Source organism: Mesocricetus auratus, unplaced genomic scaffold (assembly GCF_017639785.1).
Source record: "Mesocricetus auratus isolate SY011 unplaced genomic scaffold, BCM_Maur_2.0 Super-Scaffold_100018, whole genome shotgun sequence".
NCBI classification, from domain to species: Eukaryota; Metazoa; Chordata; class Mammalia; order Rodentia; family Cricetidae; genus Mesocricetus; species Mesocricetus auratus.
The window spans coordinates 14573175-14589837 of record NW_024429199.1 but is presented as its reverse complement, the minus strand read 5'-3'; the positions used below and the strand labels follow the sequence as shown (position 1 = coordinate 14589837).

Sequence of the window (16663 nt, the reverse complement as noted above, 5' to 3'; positions counted from 1 at the left end):
GAGGCCCCAGTAGAACAACAAAATAATTGACAGTTCCTACTATTCCTCTTGCTTGCCCCACCAGCACTCAATAAGAGCCAGTTGCTGAAGATACCATATACCTTGACTTCAAGATACACAAAGGTCACATTGGCACTGATCTAGAAGTTTCCTCCCTGGTGGCTAGCTTTCATAGCTCCAGAATGGACACCAGAAGAGAAAAGTCAACTGTCTTACACACAGTACCAACCTGCAAGGCAAGGTAAACACTCTTGTGTATGAGTGGCATGCATGACTGCTATGGAGATAGTAAACCACTCACTCTCTGGTTTGTTTTAAGGCTTTGTCCACTTGGAGGAATCCATTCCTGACACCATAAACCTAGTCAAAAATCAATAACTGCCGGGGTAGGGTAGAGATGGGAAACATAAGTCCTAGGAATCTACTTAATTATTTTTGCTTAATTTGACAGCATCAAACTACCTTCCAAAAACCACTCAAACCCCTAGTCAGAGAAACCTCTCATTTCATCCAATAGTTGTGAATACAGATACTCATATCTTCTCAGGGTTCTGACAATAAGGTCAAATGCTCAGCCTTGAACAAGACATGTCTACTATCTACAATATAACCACCTTTACCATGACCCAGGGAATGTAGTGGAAGAAGAAAAAGAAAGGGACTAAAAGCAGAAGATATGGAAATGCTATCTTCTGAGAACACAGCCACTGCACTCAGAAAGTCACAGCAGCTGCACTTGTTTGCATGGATCTGCCCTAGAATGGCTGTCCACAATCAAGGGTCGATTGGAGAAGGGCTAAGGAATCCGGGCCTCTCACTGTTGAACTGGCTTCTGATGGATCTGGGAGGGATGGGGTCATCTTCAGTTGAATACCCACTGGTGAGCCCACCAGCGTCCAATGCATAGTTCCAAACCTCAGGTTAAACTCGGTGGGTCACAAACAAAGAACAAATATATAAATCTGAGAATGAGACTGAAAGGGATGAGAGGGAACTGATAGAGATGGGGTCAATAAGAGAACGTTGGAGGTAAGAGTAAGTAAAATGCACTATACACATGCTGATAATTAGCAAAAATAATTGTAAAGAATGATCTTAAGTTATATTACCTACTTTATAAGAAGTAAGCATCAAAACATTATTTTCAATTACCTGTACTGCATCTAGGTTGCTACAGCTCTCAGGGTAAAAAGGCTAAATATATTCCTTGAATATGTAAGACAATGAAACTACTCAAATTTTTTATTACACTTATTTATTTGTATGGGGCAGAGTGAGTACGGGTGTACATGTGCCAGTTTTTGTGCAGGTCAGAGAACAACCTTTGGATGTCAGTTTTTTCCTTCCAGCAACAGGGATCCAGGGGTCAAATTCAAATGTCAGGCTGAGTGGTAGGTACCCTTGGCCACTGATCCATCCTGCCAGTCCCTAATATCATAATGCTTTTTTGGAGAGTTGAAGACTTCTATAGCTTATGGGCTTTGAATCTGTGGAATGTACATGCCTGGGTTTGATACTACTCTGTGGCTGTCCCACATTCACCATAAACACAATGTTCTGACAGTGCTCTGAACTGCAGCTTGTAGGCCTGCAGAGATGGGCAAGTTAGCGCAGAAAGGCTATATTTAGGTTAAAATTGGGCACCTTTTCAAGAACTCATTTTTAACTTCTGAAATTCACAATAAAACCATGTTATAAAAAATTTAAATTCACAAAAGCCTAATTTGGGTATTCCCTCATGGTGATAATTTATCCTTGCATTACCCAGAAGGATCTCAAATGCTATTGATATGAAAACATTATAACATGCAATTTGAATCTGAAATATGTTTCAAGAGGGTGATGAATTTATAATGTAGTAAAAAATCAATCATGGCTCCAATAAAAATTAAACAAGAGGCAATTTCTTTCAAGAAACATATTTGGAGCATTGTCCTTTGAAACAATTTCAAAATCAAGAGACATATACAGATCATTATTCCAAAGAGAATAAAATAAGGCAAATCACAGCATAAATAAGAGAGACAGAGACAGAGAGACAGAGACAGAGAGAGACAGAGACAGAGAGAGAGAGAGAGAGAGAGAGAGAGAGAGAGAGAGAGAGAGAGAGAGAGAGAGAGAGAGAGAGAGAGAGAGAGAGACTCTGGCTTGCAGAATTTTCCAGAGGAAATATAACCTTTTAAAAGATATTTAATGTCTTATTCCAAAAGGGAACTAAATGATCTGATATAAATAAATCATTTTAGTTTTTAAGTTTGAGAAACGAAACATTAAAAGGTTTCAAGTTAACCTCATTCAGAGGGCAGGCCAACAGCACTCTTGACTTCCTCTGGCCCTGTGTTGCCAAACATGTCATATTCTCACCATTAGCAACTCAGCAGGCACTTGCTTAACAAAACATTGTAACACAGGCTCCTGCCAATGCCTGTAAAATACCATCCACAGAAACATAACATCTACTTAAAAAAAAGTCACCTCTTTAGGTATCGTCCCATCATTTACTTTCAGATTATATTTTTTGATTGAAGTTCACTACAATGAAGCATTTCTCATGTTGGTGTTTGGGGTTTAGACTTAAACCGTGTGAGTCTGGCCATTGCTGTTCATCCCTTGTGTACTAGGAAAGAGTCGTGAATAAAAACTAGCACATTGTTGCAGCTCCTGACTCCCAACTGTGCTTCCCGAAATAGCATGAGCCAAGGCTTGAATCAGTTACAAGGAAGATGCAGAACACACAATAAGAGGAAATCATGATTCTTACCACTGCTCTCGAAGAAATTGAACCTTCTATAATATGTTTTTTAAAAAATCATTGACAGTAATAACTACTTCATACTCACTGTGTAGTCAAAAAGTATTGAACACCTCCTGAAGTCCATCACTTATAAAATCAGTCTTCCGTACATCCCTGAATTCATAAGTTGGAGTAATTTTTATTTCACCTAAAGTCTTAATGTAAAACTTATGGCCATACAAAATACAAAATAAAAGTAGGACTGTTACTTATTTCTCTAATGCCAGCTTCCCTTTGTGCACTGAAGAAGTTGTTGAATGTATCAAGTTTTCACTTCCTTTTTAAAAGGTGGAGACAATACCATTTACCTCCTAGGGCAGAATATAAAATGTGTAGCATTATGCCTACCAGACTCCACACTCAGGTGTTCACTTCTATGATTCCTGCAGATAATTTTTACTTTTTGCATTCACTTATTCTACACTTGATGTTTGGACCTTTTAAGAATATAGTCTTAGTTTCACAAATGTTTTACAAAGATAAAAATGAAATAAATGAAGTGTAGGCATTTAGCAGTGCTTGGCCTGTAATGAAAACAAGAGGAATGTTTGCAATAATCTTTGCTGCCAAGACTGCCTTGTTCTCCAATATTGCACTAAACTATTTCTTTCCCCATTTGTCTACACAGTGTTTTAGTTTTCCTTCCACTCCTTCCTCCAGTCCTCCAAATGCAGAGATAACGTTTGGTCTCCTGCTTTTCTCATGCCGTATCTCACAGACTTCCAGAGTCATGAATTCGTATCCTTGCTATGATGCTAGGTAATGCCCTATTGGTGGACTCAAAGCCAATGTCACTCCTGAGGCACTGCTCATCTTCCCATGAAATATGTAAATAACAGCACTACTGTATCCCTGTTAGCTGAACTATTTCATAGTAATGGAACTCATTCCAGTGTCACACAAACCAACTTTCCCTCTGGGTTACCTGACATTAAGCACCTAACGAATAATAGTGCATTAAATTTCCTTTTGACTCTACATTTATTCACCAAAATATAACTATTACTTTTTCTTCATACTCATGTATCCTTAGTATCCAATGACTCCTTTCCACTAGAGTCCTATCTCCATTACCTAATATAATGGCACTGCCTCTTTCTCTTTATCTCCTCTCTTTCTCTTCCAGACATCTTACCTACTCTCTTGTGTGAAATTGGTCTTCTCTACATGCATAAAACACAAATCATGCATGACTCTTCCAAAATCCCACCGTTTCCTTAAAACTCATACTTCTTATCTTACAGACTTACATACAACAAGCTCGTTCCAGACACTGAGATTTTGATACACGGCAATCCCCCAAAACACTGGTATATTTCTCTCCTCTTTTACCTCTTCAATCTATTGAAGGTGCCACTGCATTTTGTTTCCCTTATGTGCTACCGTTCTCAGTTCCAGCTTGCTCTGATATGTGAGATTATCTCCACCTATTTGAGATTTTGGCACCCTTTTCCATTATAAAGGTATATCTCACAGGAAATCTGTTTGTCTTCTGACCCCAGGCATCTGCTTTACTCTTAAGGCTGTGATTTTCAATATACTACTTTCTTTTTTTTTTCAATATACTACTTTCTGTCATCAACATAACAGTAACATGCCATGAACACTCAGATCTCTAACATAATAGGCAAAAATTCAGTTATTTTCAGAGGATACAAAGTACACTGTTCATTTTCCCACACAGAAGAAAACAAGCTGCTATCATTTGGTGTAAATATTTGGGTTATATCATTCACTTCAGGGTTCCTCTAGCTCCAAAGAACAAAATGAAAAGCTACCTAAATAAGAAACAAAGAGTTATGTAATAGTACTTAGTAGGGAATAAAAATGAAACCTTGACTTTTTTTAATTAAAGAAGTTAATTACAGGAAGTGAATTCCAAAAAGTGCTTCTCAAAAACACTAAAGGTGACCAGGCAAGCTTCTCCTTCTGCCTCTAGCGAAGCAATTTTTGGTAGTTTCCTGGACCATGTATCCCTCTGAGTCCACAGCATCCCTGCCTTCAGTGCAAAGACCAGCTAAAATGGCAAATGTGTTCTGTCTTCTACAGTCCACCTTTTTGGTATCACAGGGGAAAGACAAGCTAGCATCCCAGTATTACACTTAACAGCACAACAGCTAGCAATTTCCCTTTGTCACTAAGTCAATCAACCATTATTAAACCCTTCATTAAGGCTAGCCCAACACCTCAGTTTTCATTAAATCCCATTTTTCTAATGTTGAAAGAATTTCCTGTTGGAAAGGTGCTTAAGGTGGAAACAAAGGCAAAGAGTTGGCTCTATTGGTGCTGCAGGGTATCATTAGGACTAAAGCTGATGAACCCATCTAGGGTTTTACATCACCATATGGTGATGATAATGATTCACAATAATAATAATACTTCTGTCTGGGTAATATTAAGATTTTCAAAGCAATTTCAATTATATTATTTTAATCTTGAATAATGAAGTCTCAGCACAGGTTTGAGCCTATTATTTTGCAAAGGAGAATATGGGTCTCAGAGAATTCAAAGTTTCCCCCGAATCTTCATGGGAAGGAAAAGGGGAACCTAGATTAGAAGCTAATGTTCTTTTTGTCACCACTTAGAAAAAGATTCTTTCTATTTTCTTTGGTGTCTCGTACGTAAACACAGTTTAATGAATTTGATCTGCATTTCTGTGTCTTAATGGCACATAGGTATCAGAAAATAGGAGATCCGGAAGTCAATAGAGCATGGTACCTTCCAATTGAGCCAGGTACTCTCCAACCTAGTCAGAGTAAGAGATTTGGTAGAGGAGAAGGAGGCAAATTCAAACCAGGTGGAATGAAGGGGCTCAGCCTATGAGCCTTGGAACAAATAAAAATTCTGGCTTTCATCTGCCTCACTTCTGCCTCCGAGCACAGATTAGCTACCTCAGCCTTACTTCACTTTGCTGCTGTGGGGATACAAAACAACAGAGCCGCTAGGTGGGACATCCACAGATAAAATTCCATTCTATGTAGCAACAGAAAAGAAAACAGATTCATTCTGTACAAAACAGAAGTACATCAGGAAGCCCATGTTTCAGGGCCAGCTACCCTAAGCAAATGTCCCTTACTACAGTTTTTCCTTTCAGAACCCTTTTGTTCACCTTAGCATTTTGTCCCCCCTTTTCTCTATAGTCTGAAGTTTAAGCAAGGGTTTTTTTTTAAAATAGAAACAATCTTATTTTACATATCAATCCCTGTTCCCTCTCCTTCCCATCCTCCCATGCCCCCCACTGACCCCACCATCCCATTCCCCTTTGTGCTCCCCAGGGAGGGTGAGGCCTTCCATAATTACAAATTGATTTTTTTGAAGTGTTAAGATTAATTTAGGTTGACAACTACCTATACACAAAAGGTACTAATTCACATACTAGTCAAAGGAAACCAGGAGAAGTGGATGCAAATTGCAGAAGTGTTTTTGAATGAATGAATGAATGAATGAATGAATGGGAACAGTAAGGCTAAATTTAGTTAAGTAAATGGGTGATGTTTTCCCTACACAAACTGAGTAGTTCACAGCTGCTTCAATAGCCCCAAATTCTAACAATAGTCTATAGTATCTTCATCAAATATTTGGGGTCCAACTGGTCAATAGTTTTTTAGATTTTCACTTTTTTCTCCAGAAGAGCTCTATGTCCCTTAACATTACAAAACAATTGCTATGTGATCATACTAGCCCTTAATGCGTACATGCTTTTACATAAAAAGCAAATAGCCGCTGGGCGTTGGTGGCGCACGCCTTTAAACCCAGCACTTGGAAGGCAGAAGCAGGCGGATCTCTGCGAGTTCCAGGCCAGCCTGCTCTCCTGAGCGAGTTCCAGGCCAGCCTCCAAAGCTACACACAGAAACCCTGTCTCAAAAAAAAAAAGCAAATAGCTGACATCTTATTTTTAAATCAAATTGAATGAAACATTAATAACTCAGTTTGTTGCTTACTATCATAAGAACATAGAACACCAGAATAGATTTTCCTCATGCTGTTAACACTGCTCATTATAATAGTGAAATTATGTACCCATCCCAGGCAATATTAAAGGAGTTCAATCTTTGTTTTCCCAAATGGAAGGAATTCATTCATTTACTACACAACACTTGCCTGTGTACTAAGTGTGGACTACTGTGTTGATACACCTTTAAATATTTCATTCGAGTCATCGCAGAGTAATTTAATCCCTTTGCTATTCTTCAGTCTTTTGTAAAGCTGCCCATTTGTAACATGGGAACAGCGTGGACCAAACCTAGTCAGCATGCTAGCAAGGGTTGCTCCTCTCATTTTTGCTGCTATTTTAGTATTATTTCACTGGTTGCTGAATAATTGGCCCAGTTTTAAGAGACTGTCCTATTTTTTTTTCAGGAATCTGCCACCTTGTCCCTCTACCATTTCCCAAGACAACTTTTTATATCACCTTCAGTTTTCCATGGCCTGTACCTTTATTTGTCATCAGTCACTGTTTCTAGAATGTTGTTGAGAGAACTTCCTTACAGTTATGGGAGTTTTTCTGGGACAGAAATCCCATGCAATGCCCATTAGCCATTACTAGCTTCAACATAATCAAAACCCACCCATAACAGCACACAGCACTGCCTTTGAGCTTATGAAGGTCTGCACTGCCCATGACGGTAATTTCTCAGCTGAAAAAAATTTTCAATAAGCTGAGAAAGGAAACCTTTTTAAAATCAGACCAAACAATTGAAACTTTTTAAAGAACTTCTATAAGCATCTTCCTACTTCTCTGGCTAATTGCCATGACTATTTCAATCTATACTTAGTCATTTTTCTTTTACTTCAACTCGCATCTTTTAGAGCACTTTAAGGAAGACTAAATCATTGCACCTGGCATTAACTCAAGCTGTTGTGTTCTGTGGCTGTTTTTTTTTTTAAGTGTTGGGTAACTGTTTGAAAAACCTGCATTTCTTTTGAAGGTTGACCACACTGTTTGGAGAGATAGAAGCATAATTTGAAAAGAAGTCACAAATAACTGTATTCACATGGTTTTCTTTCTAAGAAAAAGACAATGCCAAAAATATGCAAGAGTGATAGGCAAATTTCTGGATAATTGTAAGATCACAGCCGTATCTGAATAGACTGCTTTGTACCACTTCCAGAACTTTAATACTCTATGTGTAGTCATTGTGACTAGACAAGAGCAAGATGGTTGTTACACTCTGAATTACCACTATTGTAAGAACTGCTTTACCGATAGTTATATATAATTATTTTCTTATGGCTATCAGCAAGGCTCCAGATAAATGACTGTTTAATGTAAAGAACAACTCTGTAAGCCTGGTGCGATCTGCAAAAGTATAAAGAGTGGGCTAATTGACAATACACAAGCCAACTCCAAATATGTCATCATATATTGCATATGACAAAATTTCATTCATGAATATACCTCCAGTAATAATTACTTGTCCAACCATGAGTATCCCCCCTCTGTGTATGTTTGTGAGATGTACACTGTACAGACACAAGTAGAGGTCAGGGTTGACAACCTTTGGTGTCAGTCCGCATCTTCCATCTTGTTTGAAACAGGGTAGTTTCACTACCGTGTACAAAAAGCTGACCCATGAGCTTCTAAGGATTCCCCTGTAACATATTATTACAAATAAGGGACCTGGGGTTCAGAGGCACAGGCTATGTGTCTAGCTTTTACATGGATTCTGGAATTTGAACTTAAGTTACCATGCTTTTGTGGCTAGTGCTTTCACACACTGAGTCATCTTCATACCTTTAATCTGTGGATTCCAACTTTTCAGATATTTGCTATTATGATCTGAGGTCTAGGATGCTTTCCCTTTTCATTCTAAGCTTCCTTTCTACAAGAAGCTTTCTCTTCTGACTTCATGGATCATTATCCCCAGGCTTTTGGCAAAATGGGGTGGAAAAAATTGAACGTATCGACTAGTCCTAAGCAAGGCACTATCATTGAGGAAGCCAACGAAGCATGTGATATCTGGGATCAAGGAACAACTATGGCAGTCTCTTGGTGCAGCGTGACCATCAAAATGTTTATAATTTTCTCATGTTTACTTCTATTTTCAAAAACTATGTTAGATGATCTCAAAGGAAGGATACAAATTTGTGTGAATCTTCCAAGGTGTAGCCTGATCGATGAAATGTGCGTCAGCTGAGCCTGTTCCAGTCCTTTTTAAAAGAACTGCAGACCAAAGCAAAATCACTTTGACATTTTAGAATTTTGAGTTGAATTAGATATTTTATAAAGTGGCTACACTGCAAATATTGTGTTTCACATAATCTTCTTGATGACTTCATAGCTCAGAACGTTTTTTCAGAAATGTTTTAGTTCTTTGTAATAAGTCCACACTAACTTGTGATATATGTCAATAGAAAAGTCACGAGTTTATTTATGCTTGCCTTTCAAACACACTTAAAGGTCCCGTGTTCTAGGGAACCTCGGAATTTTTCTTCCTTATTCATACAGGAGAAAACTCGTCACAAATAAATTCTCACTTAGAATTTTTGGCAAAAACTGTGTATCTTTTTTTCAACTCAGGTTCTTTCTGGGTCTTTCTACTCTAGTTCAGGTTCTTCTGTTACCAGATTAACTTTCCATGGAAATGTATGCATTTTCCCCTTATCTTTGTACTTGGGGAATTATATATAAACCCTTTTCCCTTAAATTATGTGAGTTAGAGATTTTTCTCAATTTCTGAAATTTCCCTGTATAATGTTCTTTCCTTAAAACAGCATTATTTTTTAAAATAGCTATTCAACTCAAGGGATGTGGCCAGAGTTAAGTTCAGACATACAGTCTTCTTAAACTCAGGTGATTTGCAACTGTCAAGATGACAGAAAGGTAAGAGTGAGTATCTGAGTCACAGAAGAGGAGAGGGATGGGGAGTAGGTAAAAGTGGCAAGTGACATGTAGATCTAACAGAGCACTATTATCAAGGCATCATAGAGAGGGTCACAGAGACTTCTATGGGAAGCAAGCAAGATAAACCACAAGATAAAGAACAGAAAGAGGAAGCCCACATTGAGATGAACTGAGGAGGCTCTGTCACTGCGAGAGACAGCTTTCCTTCCTTTCAAAGTAGAGATCATGGCATTATTTAAGCACATATCCTGAAGATGAAGGCTTCCAGAGAATGCCAACATTCAGAACTTTTTCTCTGTGTCTCTGTCTATCAGTATATGTTGATTTGAAATGTGTAAGAAAAGAGAAGGATATGTTTTAAGAGTATTTTACTTTATGAGTAAAGGAGAAAAATAGCTGAAATTTAGACAAGCCCTAAACCACATTCATCCTTTTCCTGTTGATGTACTGTGCCTTCTAGATGAGAAGTGCCCCCCACCACAGAAATTATACCCCATTACTAGAACGTACACCCTGACAGTAGTGTCCACAAAATGTGGCTTCTCATTTTTAATTTTAACTGCACAAGCATTTATTATTACTTATCATCTTGTATTGACTCGTTGAAAAGAATTCTACATGCCAATCAATAAATTCCCTCCCACTATAGATTTCCAGGGAGAGTTTTGATGATTAATAGCCTGTCTTTTACATTTTAGTTGCATGGAATAAGCAACTAAAACACACTCTATTTCCTATAGTACAAATAACCCTTCCTACACACATGAGAACTGTAAGTAACATTCACTTAGGTATGGTCTATCAAGTGTGAATACTATTTGTTCGCATACAGAAAAAAACAATTTGTGCGTGTGTGTGTGTGTGTGTGTGTGTGTGAAACCTGCCTCTCTAAAGATTTCAAACAGGTTCAAGACATATTTAAGTATAAAATGTGTGCAGATCACTATGGTTCCATATAGCATAATACCATAGCTCAATTAATACATTTCCAATCTAGCTGATAGAAGGAATATGAGGTTCTGTGCCAATTTCATTTTTACATTTTGATAGGCACAAGTGGTTTGTATAACTCTATAGTGAACTTCTTACATTAAAATAAAAACACTCAAAGAAAGCATGTAGCCAATGGGTGCAATTTCATAATCCTTTGAAGTTTCCTTCCTGGCCCTGCACCACACACAAAAAAAAGTCAATGTAAGATCCACAGGACCTAACCAAAGCCAGGAGACTCCATCCCATTCTGTAGTCCTGGCAGTAAGTTCCTAAACTCTGTTATCTCCAAATGACAGTTAATCTTCACATTTACTAGGGAAAAAATATCAGTAGAACCTTTCAACCTAGAATTACAGGAAAGCGTGACCAATTAAAAGGGGAAAAACTATTAAAATATCCATTTACATTTTAACGTACTAATAGTGCTCTCCAAAGTCTGTAGGGGAATCTGTTAGAGCTATTGGATCTCTCTTTAACTGCAGAAATCATTTACATTGCTCCAGAAACTAACCAGATGTATCCAAAGATACCATCCACAGAAGATACCAAATGCCATAACAATTGGTCTCATAAATGCTATGAAATATGTTTAACTTTGTGTTTCCTGGAAACTACCTTACCCAAGAGCCTCTTATAAGTTTTAAGTCTTTCAGTCTAAGAAAATAATTCTGATGAAGGACATACAAATGTCACTGTGAGCATTTTTCTACAGTAGAGGAAGTATTATTTCTCTCTTACTGAACAGCACCTGAGCTCATAGAGTCTACCAGCTGATGTATTTTAAGTTTCCCACCTCTAAAGATGAGCAATCACATCAGACAGGAAGCGTGTTCTTCAGATTAGTGACAGGTGTAGAACACGAACACCAGTCAGCCTTTATTTTCAGTGTCGCTAAGCATGCTCAGTGACAGAGGGTATAACTCTTCCTTCTCATTGAAGTGACACGTATCATATTCCACCTTCATCTACACATCACCAAGCAGAAAAGTCTCCAAGCAACAAAACTGACTCTTCTTGGTTAAGCATGGGGCTATTTGGGGGAGATAAAATGATGGTACTATGGAGAAAGAAAGATGATTATGAAGTGATGATGATGAGCTGGCTTTAAGACTTTCTTGAGGAAGAAGGAGGAAAACATTGCCTCTGTTTTCTTCCCCCTTTCTCTATATAAATTATGCATATGGATTTAGAAGCCCAAAGTTTTTAAATTTTATTTAATAGTTTTGTGATTTAGTTCTCAGCATACTAATATGGTTTGAGGAACACACAAAGCCACGGTAGAAACTGTGCCAGAGAAGGAAGTTTTAAAAGTAAAACTACAAGACCTTCCCAGGAAGCCAACTCAAGGCTCATCTCTCAGTCCCGTTGTTTTCCCTTTGCCTCCAGCCAAATAACCAAAACCATGAAAGTTGCAGCACTCCAAAACTCCTCGGAGTAAACTCTAAAAAAATGGAAGGGTCAGAAAGCGAGAAGTAAAATTTTGGATTTAAGATTTACCTGCTCTGGTCCCAGTTGGCAGCAAAAAGGACTAGAATCTTCCTCCCATAGTGGTCCAGATTGGCCAGGCCCCCAGGAAAGCCATCCTTCAGTGCCTGCTTGATGCCAGGGTCAGTAGCCTTGAAGCTTTTGAACATATCCAGGTTCTGCTGCCGATACTCAAAGTACTGGGCCAAGAGGCGAAAAGCCTCGAAGTGATGAAACTTCCTGGCCCGCAAGAAGCGTAAAATGAAAGCGTCATCCGTGCGCAGAAAGCCAATGTCTGGCCTAGTGATGACCATGTCCCTCACCTCCTGGATGTCCTGGTGAAGAGTATCTGGGTTCTCATTGAGTTCCAGGCGAGCTTTCTCTAGGGTCTCAGGAGAGAGACCAGCTTGCAAATGAGTCATTGTTCCCTTGTGCCCAGGGTGTCCTCTCTGCAGCTCTCCTTGTGTGTCCAACAACACACCTGGCCCTTGGCACCGCCACACCACACTCCAGCCCCCAGTTCTCCTAGTTGCTGTCTGCCTCGTTTCCGGTACAGGAAATGGTTCCTCTTAGTGTTCAGTCAAGTACCCTGTTGCTCCTGCTTTCCTCCACAGCTTTTCTGGAGAGTATCTAAACTTCTAACCGCAGCCTCCTAAAAAACAAAGCCTCCCATGAGAAGCGAGCCTCTGGGAAGGCCCTGCAGACCTACCTCTTGTCCTTTACCTCTCCGAATTAAAAAACAAGAAAGAAAGAAAGAAAAAGAAAGAAAGCCTAATTCCACTTAGCATGGACGCTTCGGGTCTTGGTTCGGTCTTCTTCTCTTGTCTTGCAAGATGTAAGGAAAACAACCCCCATGCACATCTCAGCCCCAGCGCTGTGATGCTGCGGCGGTCCCTGCTGAAGGATGTGCCTGCCACGGATAAAGACGGAAATTCTGATTAATAATAAGGTGGCTCTTCAGTGCTGAGCTCCAGGGCGGGGAGGGAGAGTCTTTGGCAGAAAGAAAAGGAGAGAAAGGAAGGGAAGGGAGCTCAATTCTCCCTCTGCTTATCCGAAGATGCTATTTTTACAGGCTATCTTTGTGCGATTTTTACTTTAGGTTATTGTGATCCAATTAGGGGAGACTGCAGAGAGTATGCACCCTTCCCTCCACCCCTCTTCCACACACCGTGATCTCATAAGGCTCCAGCTGGGTTTTGGGTACCGTTGACTCGGGCGTAGGCTCCCCCACCCCCGCCCCCAACTTCTGCCTAGTCTATCCCTTTATTTCAGGGAACTTGCCAAGGGAGTGGAGGGTGAGGATAAGGACCGGAGGAGACCCCTTTGGGAGCATACATGTCAAAACCAGGGTGGGTGCAGGGAGTTGTAGAGAATGAAATAAAAATGTCTCTATCTTTGCTATAACCCCCCTTCCAGCCTCCCCCAAAGCCAGAAAGAAGAAAGAGCAGCCAGCTCCTACCAGCAAACCCGGAGGCGGGGACGCTAAGCAATGCGGCACTCCCCAGCATCCATCAGCACTGGCTTCCGCGGAGGTGGTGGCGGTGGCGGCGGGGGTGATGCCAGCATCAACTCCTCTCAGAGGGATGGAGCTAGCAAAGAGACCCGGTAGCTGCTACCCGGGATGAGGATTCGCCAGAGAGCAGCCTCTGCCACCTCATCCAAGGACAGCCCGCCGCCGCCTCTGTCAGCAGGAAGGGTGGGGACTGGCAGAGCTAAGACCACTGCTGTCCCAGGTCCTCGGCCAGCCCAGCCATTTTCGCCTTCGGGAGAGGAAGGAGGGAGAGGACGGGAACGCCGGGACGAAGCAGGCCACAAGGGCTGAGGCTGCCTTTACCTTTGTGCGCCCAAGAGGTGGTACGGCCAGCACCAGCTATCCCCGTGCGCTCTGAGTCGCTGGGTCCCGCGCGTCCCTGGGGCTGCTGCTGGTACTCCTGTGCCCGCTGCTGCTAAAAGAGGACTCGGCTCAGCCCAACTCCTGATTATCCCAGCACAGAGCTTGAGGCTACGTAAGCACTCGCGCACGCACTCCACTCCTCTCCCTGCCTCTGAGGGGTAGAACCTCAATTTGGGAGGCATTCAGATGTCTATCCGGAGCCTCAAGTTTAGCCTGCTCAGGTCCCCAGGTCCCAGGAGGGGCGGGCTTCAACTGGCCAGGAGGGACAGTTACTGCCTCACAAGATCCCCATGCCTCTCGCTCACCCTTTGTGTGCATGAACCCGGAGTGCCCTGTAGAGTAGCCCCTGCTCTTGCTCAGTAATTAAGGCTGACAAACCTTTTCTGGTTCCTGTGCGGAGAGATTTTGATGCCCACGGAGTACTGAAACATTTTGTAATTTCTGCTTTTGCTGTGCACAGAGCTATTTAATTTTAAGGAAGACCACAGAGATTTCAGCACATTGCTGGCTTTTACTCTCCTGGGAGAACTTACACGGATTTGTTTTCAGCAGTAAACTCTCCCTACTAAATTCCTGTTGAGGGTGAAAATGACAACCAGGGGAAAATCAACAATATCCACAAGAACAATAAAATTGTCAAAGGAAGGGTTGGAGGTAGTCACTTCTGGAGACATGCTTTTTCCCTTGGGATGCATCTTTATATCAGAATATCATGAATAAAGAGAACCCTTGAGTTTATTGTGCCCTGAAACGCATTTTTAAAAGAAGAATTTTCAAAGCACAGTGTGCCTGACTCAAAGTGTAAGAAAGAGTGCCGAGTTCAAAATCCCTAATGAGCAACTCTTTATTGCAGTCCAGTTTGGGGCAATGTTTTAGAGTCTGTGGATAGGGGGTGGCCAGGAAGCTGCCTCACTTTAAGATTGTTAGACTCTCAAATTATGTTACATTGTTTTTGTTTTCTGGAGTATGGTATTAATAAAAAGAAAGGGCTATGGTATGGCACACTACACCATTAGTTATTAAATTCATGTGCAATAATTTAGGGACCAGAGAAAGGTAATGAACCCACACATAGTCATTGATTTGCATTTTAAATGCAAGAGATGAGAAATTAGTCATATAAGTAGATATGTGTGTACTTATACATGTATTTGGTGTGTGTGGTACATATTTTACATGTACAACGTACATCTCTTGGGATCCATTGGAAACTGATTCCCACATCCTGCAGAGGCTTCCATATATAGAATGCTACAGTACTTGTATGAATTCTACATGCATCTTTCATGTACTTGAAATCATCTCTATATTACTTATGATAATGAACGCAATGTAAATTCTGTGTAAACAGTTGTCATGCTGAATTCTTTAGGGAATAATGATGAAAATGAATGTCTATGTTTAGTAAAGAAGAAAAGCAAGTATTTTAAGTCTTCTTTGTTGAATCCACAGATACAGAACCCATGGATATTAATATTTTTAATATATCTATATAAATTTTCTTTAGCCAATATCTAAAAATTGGAAGAAATCCCTCTCTCATATCAACTTATGAACAGGTTTTAGCCATCACTGACCTTGAAAGTGAATTTTTCTACAACTCTGGTCAGGTCTTACAAAAAAAAAAGATACTAAATATCTGTTTTCCAGACCAACTTTTCAAAAATGTTTCTATTAACAGCCACCTTCAGGGAGCCTTGAAAGATGGAGACAATAGTACCTCCACATGCAATAAAGGTAAGTCTGTATATTGCCATGGGACTATAACATCTCTGTATTGAACAAAAGTCAAATAAACTTGTGTAAATACTCTGAAATTAGAGATACACTACTCCAAAAGTGCCTTGACTCTCTCTTCTTAACTCTAGGAGTGCAGCTCAGGACCCAAGGCCTGACATGTGGATGCTCTTGCCGCCTGCTGGCTTGGTAATCCAGGAGTTTTCATCATATCTGTTGCCAGTATCGCTCTAACTACAGAAGTCCATTCACTTGTTAACTTAAAATAATTAAAACAGATTTTTTGGTGTATTTTAAAAGCAACTGCCTAATATCATCCTCTATAATGGAACTATGTCACTGATTAGAAAAATAGATAGGTAATTGATAGATGATGATAGATAAATGAGAGATGATAGATGGATAGATAGATAGATAGGTAGATAGATAGATAGATAGATAGATAGATAGTTGGAACCAAACCCTTTAAGCATGCTACCAAGCACTCTGCCTACCACTAAAACATATCCCAAGACCCTTTTTGTGGTATTTTTATTATTTGAAACAAATTTTAAATGTAAGTGTACTTTGATCATATTCTTCCCCCCCCTCAAGTCTTTCCATATTCTTCCCCTCATCTATCTTTAAGTTTCTTCTCAAAAACAAAAACCTAATACAACAACAACAACAACCCCCAAAACCAATGAAATAGAATAGAACCACACTCAAAAAGGAAAATCAAAAGTACCAAATGGTAACCAAATTAAGGCACACACAAAAAAGTGTGGAGTGCATTCTGTGTCTGTCAACTACTTCTGAACATGAGGCCTGTACTGAAGTGATTGATCTATTCAGTGTCACTCTGTTTGAGAAAAGTGATTTTCCCTCTCCAAGCAGGGATAAATGACAACTCAGCTGTCAACCTTTACACTAGCAGCTAGCTTTTCATTCATTCAGC

The 16663-nt window shown here is 40.1% G+C and overlaps 1 protein-coding gene and 1 long non-coding RNA gene across 4 annotated transcripts in view; one reads left to right on the top strand and one right to left on the bottom strand.

The window, feature by feature from the left end:
- Positions 1–14065, bottom strand: part of Clvs2 (clavesin 2) — an 87823-nt gene extending 73758 nt beyond the window's left edge. The window contains exons 1-3 of one of the 3 annotated variants that reach the window (XM_013110232.3): positions 13930–14064; positions 13555–13684; positions 12129–13005 (exon numbers count right to left, since the gene is read on the bottom strand). In XM_013110232.3, the coding sequence (XP_012965686.1) occupies positions 12129–12517 (389 nt within the window). In that variant the 5' untranslated portion in view covers positions 12518–13005; positions 13555–13684; positions 13930–14064. Of the gene's footprint in view, positions 1–12128; positions 13006–13554; positions 13760–13929 lie in introns of those variants that run through there. The other 2 variants (XM_013110233.3, XM_005065767.4) reach the window with 2 other exon arrangements.
- Positions 14066–14324: 259 nt separating this feature from the next.
- LOC121132814 lies at positions 14325–16025 on the top strand. The gene is made up of 2 exons (XR_005869460.1): positions 14325–15726; positions 15858–16025. It is a non-coding gene; the product is annotated as an uncharacterized LOC121132814 (long non-coding RNA).
- Positions 16026–16663: the final 638 nt, after the last annotated feature.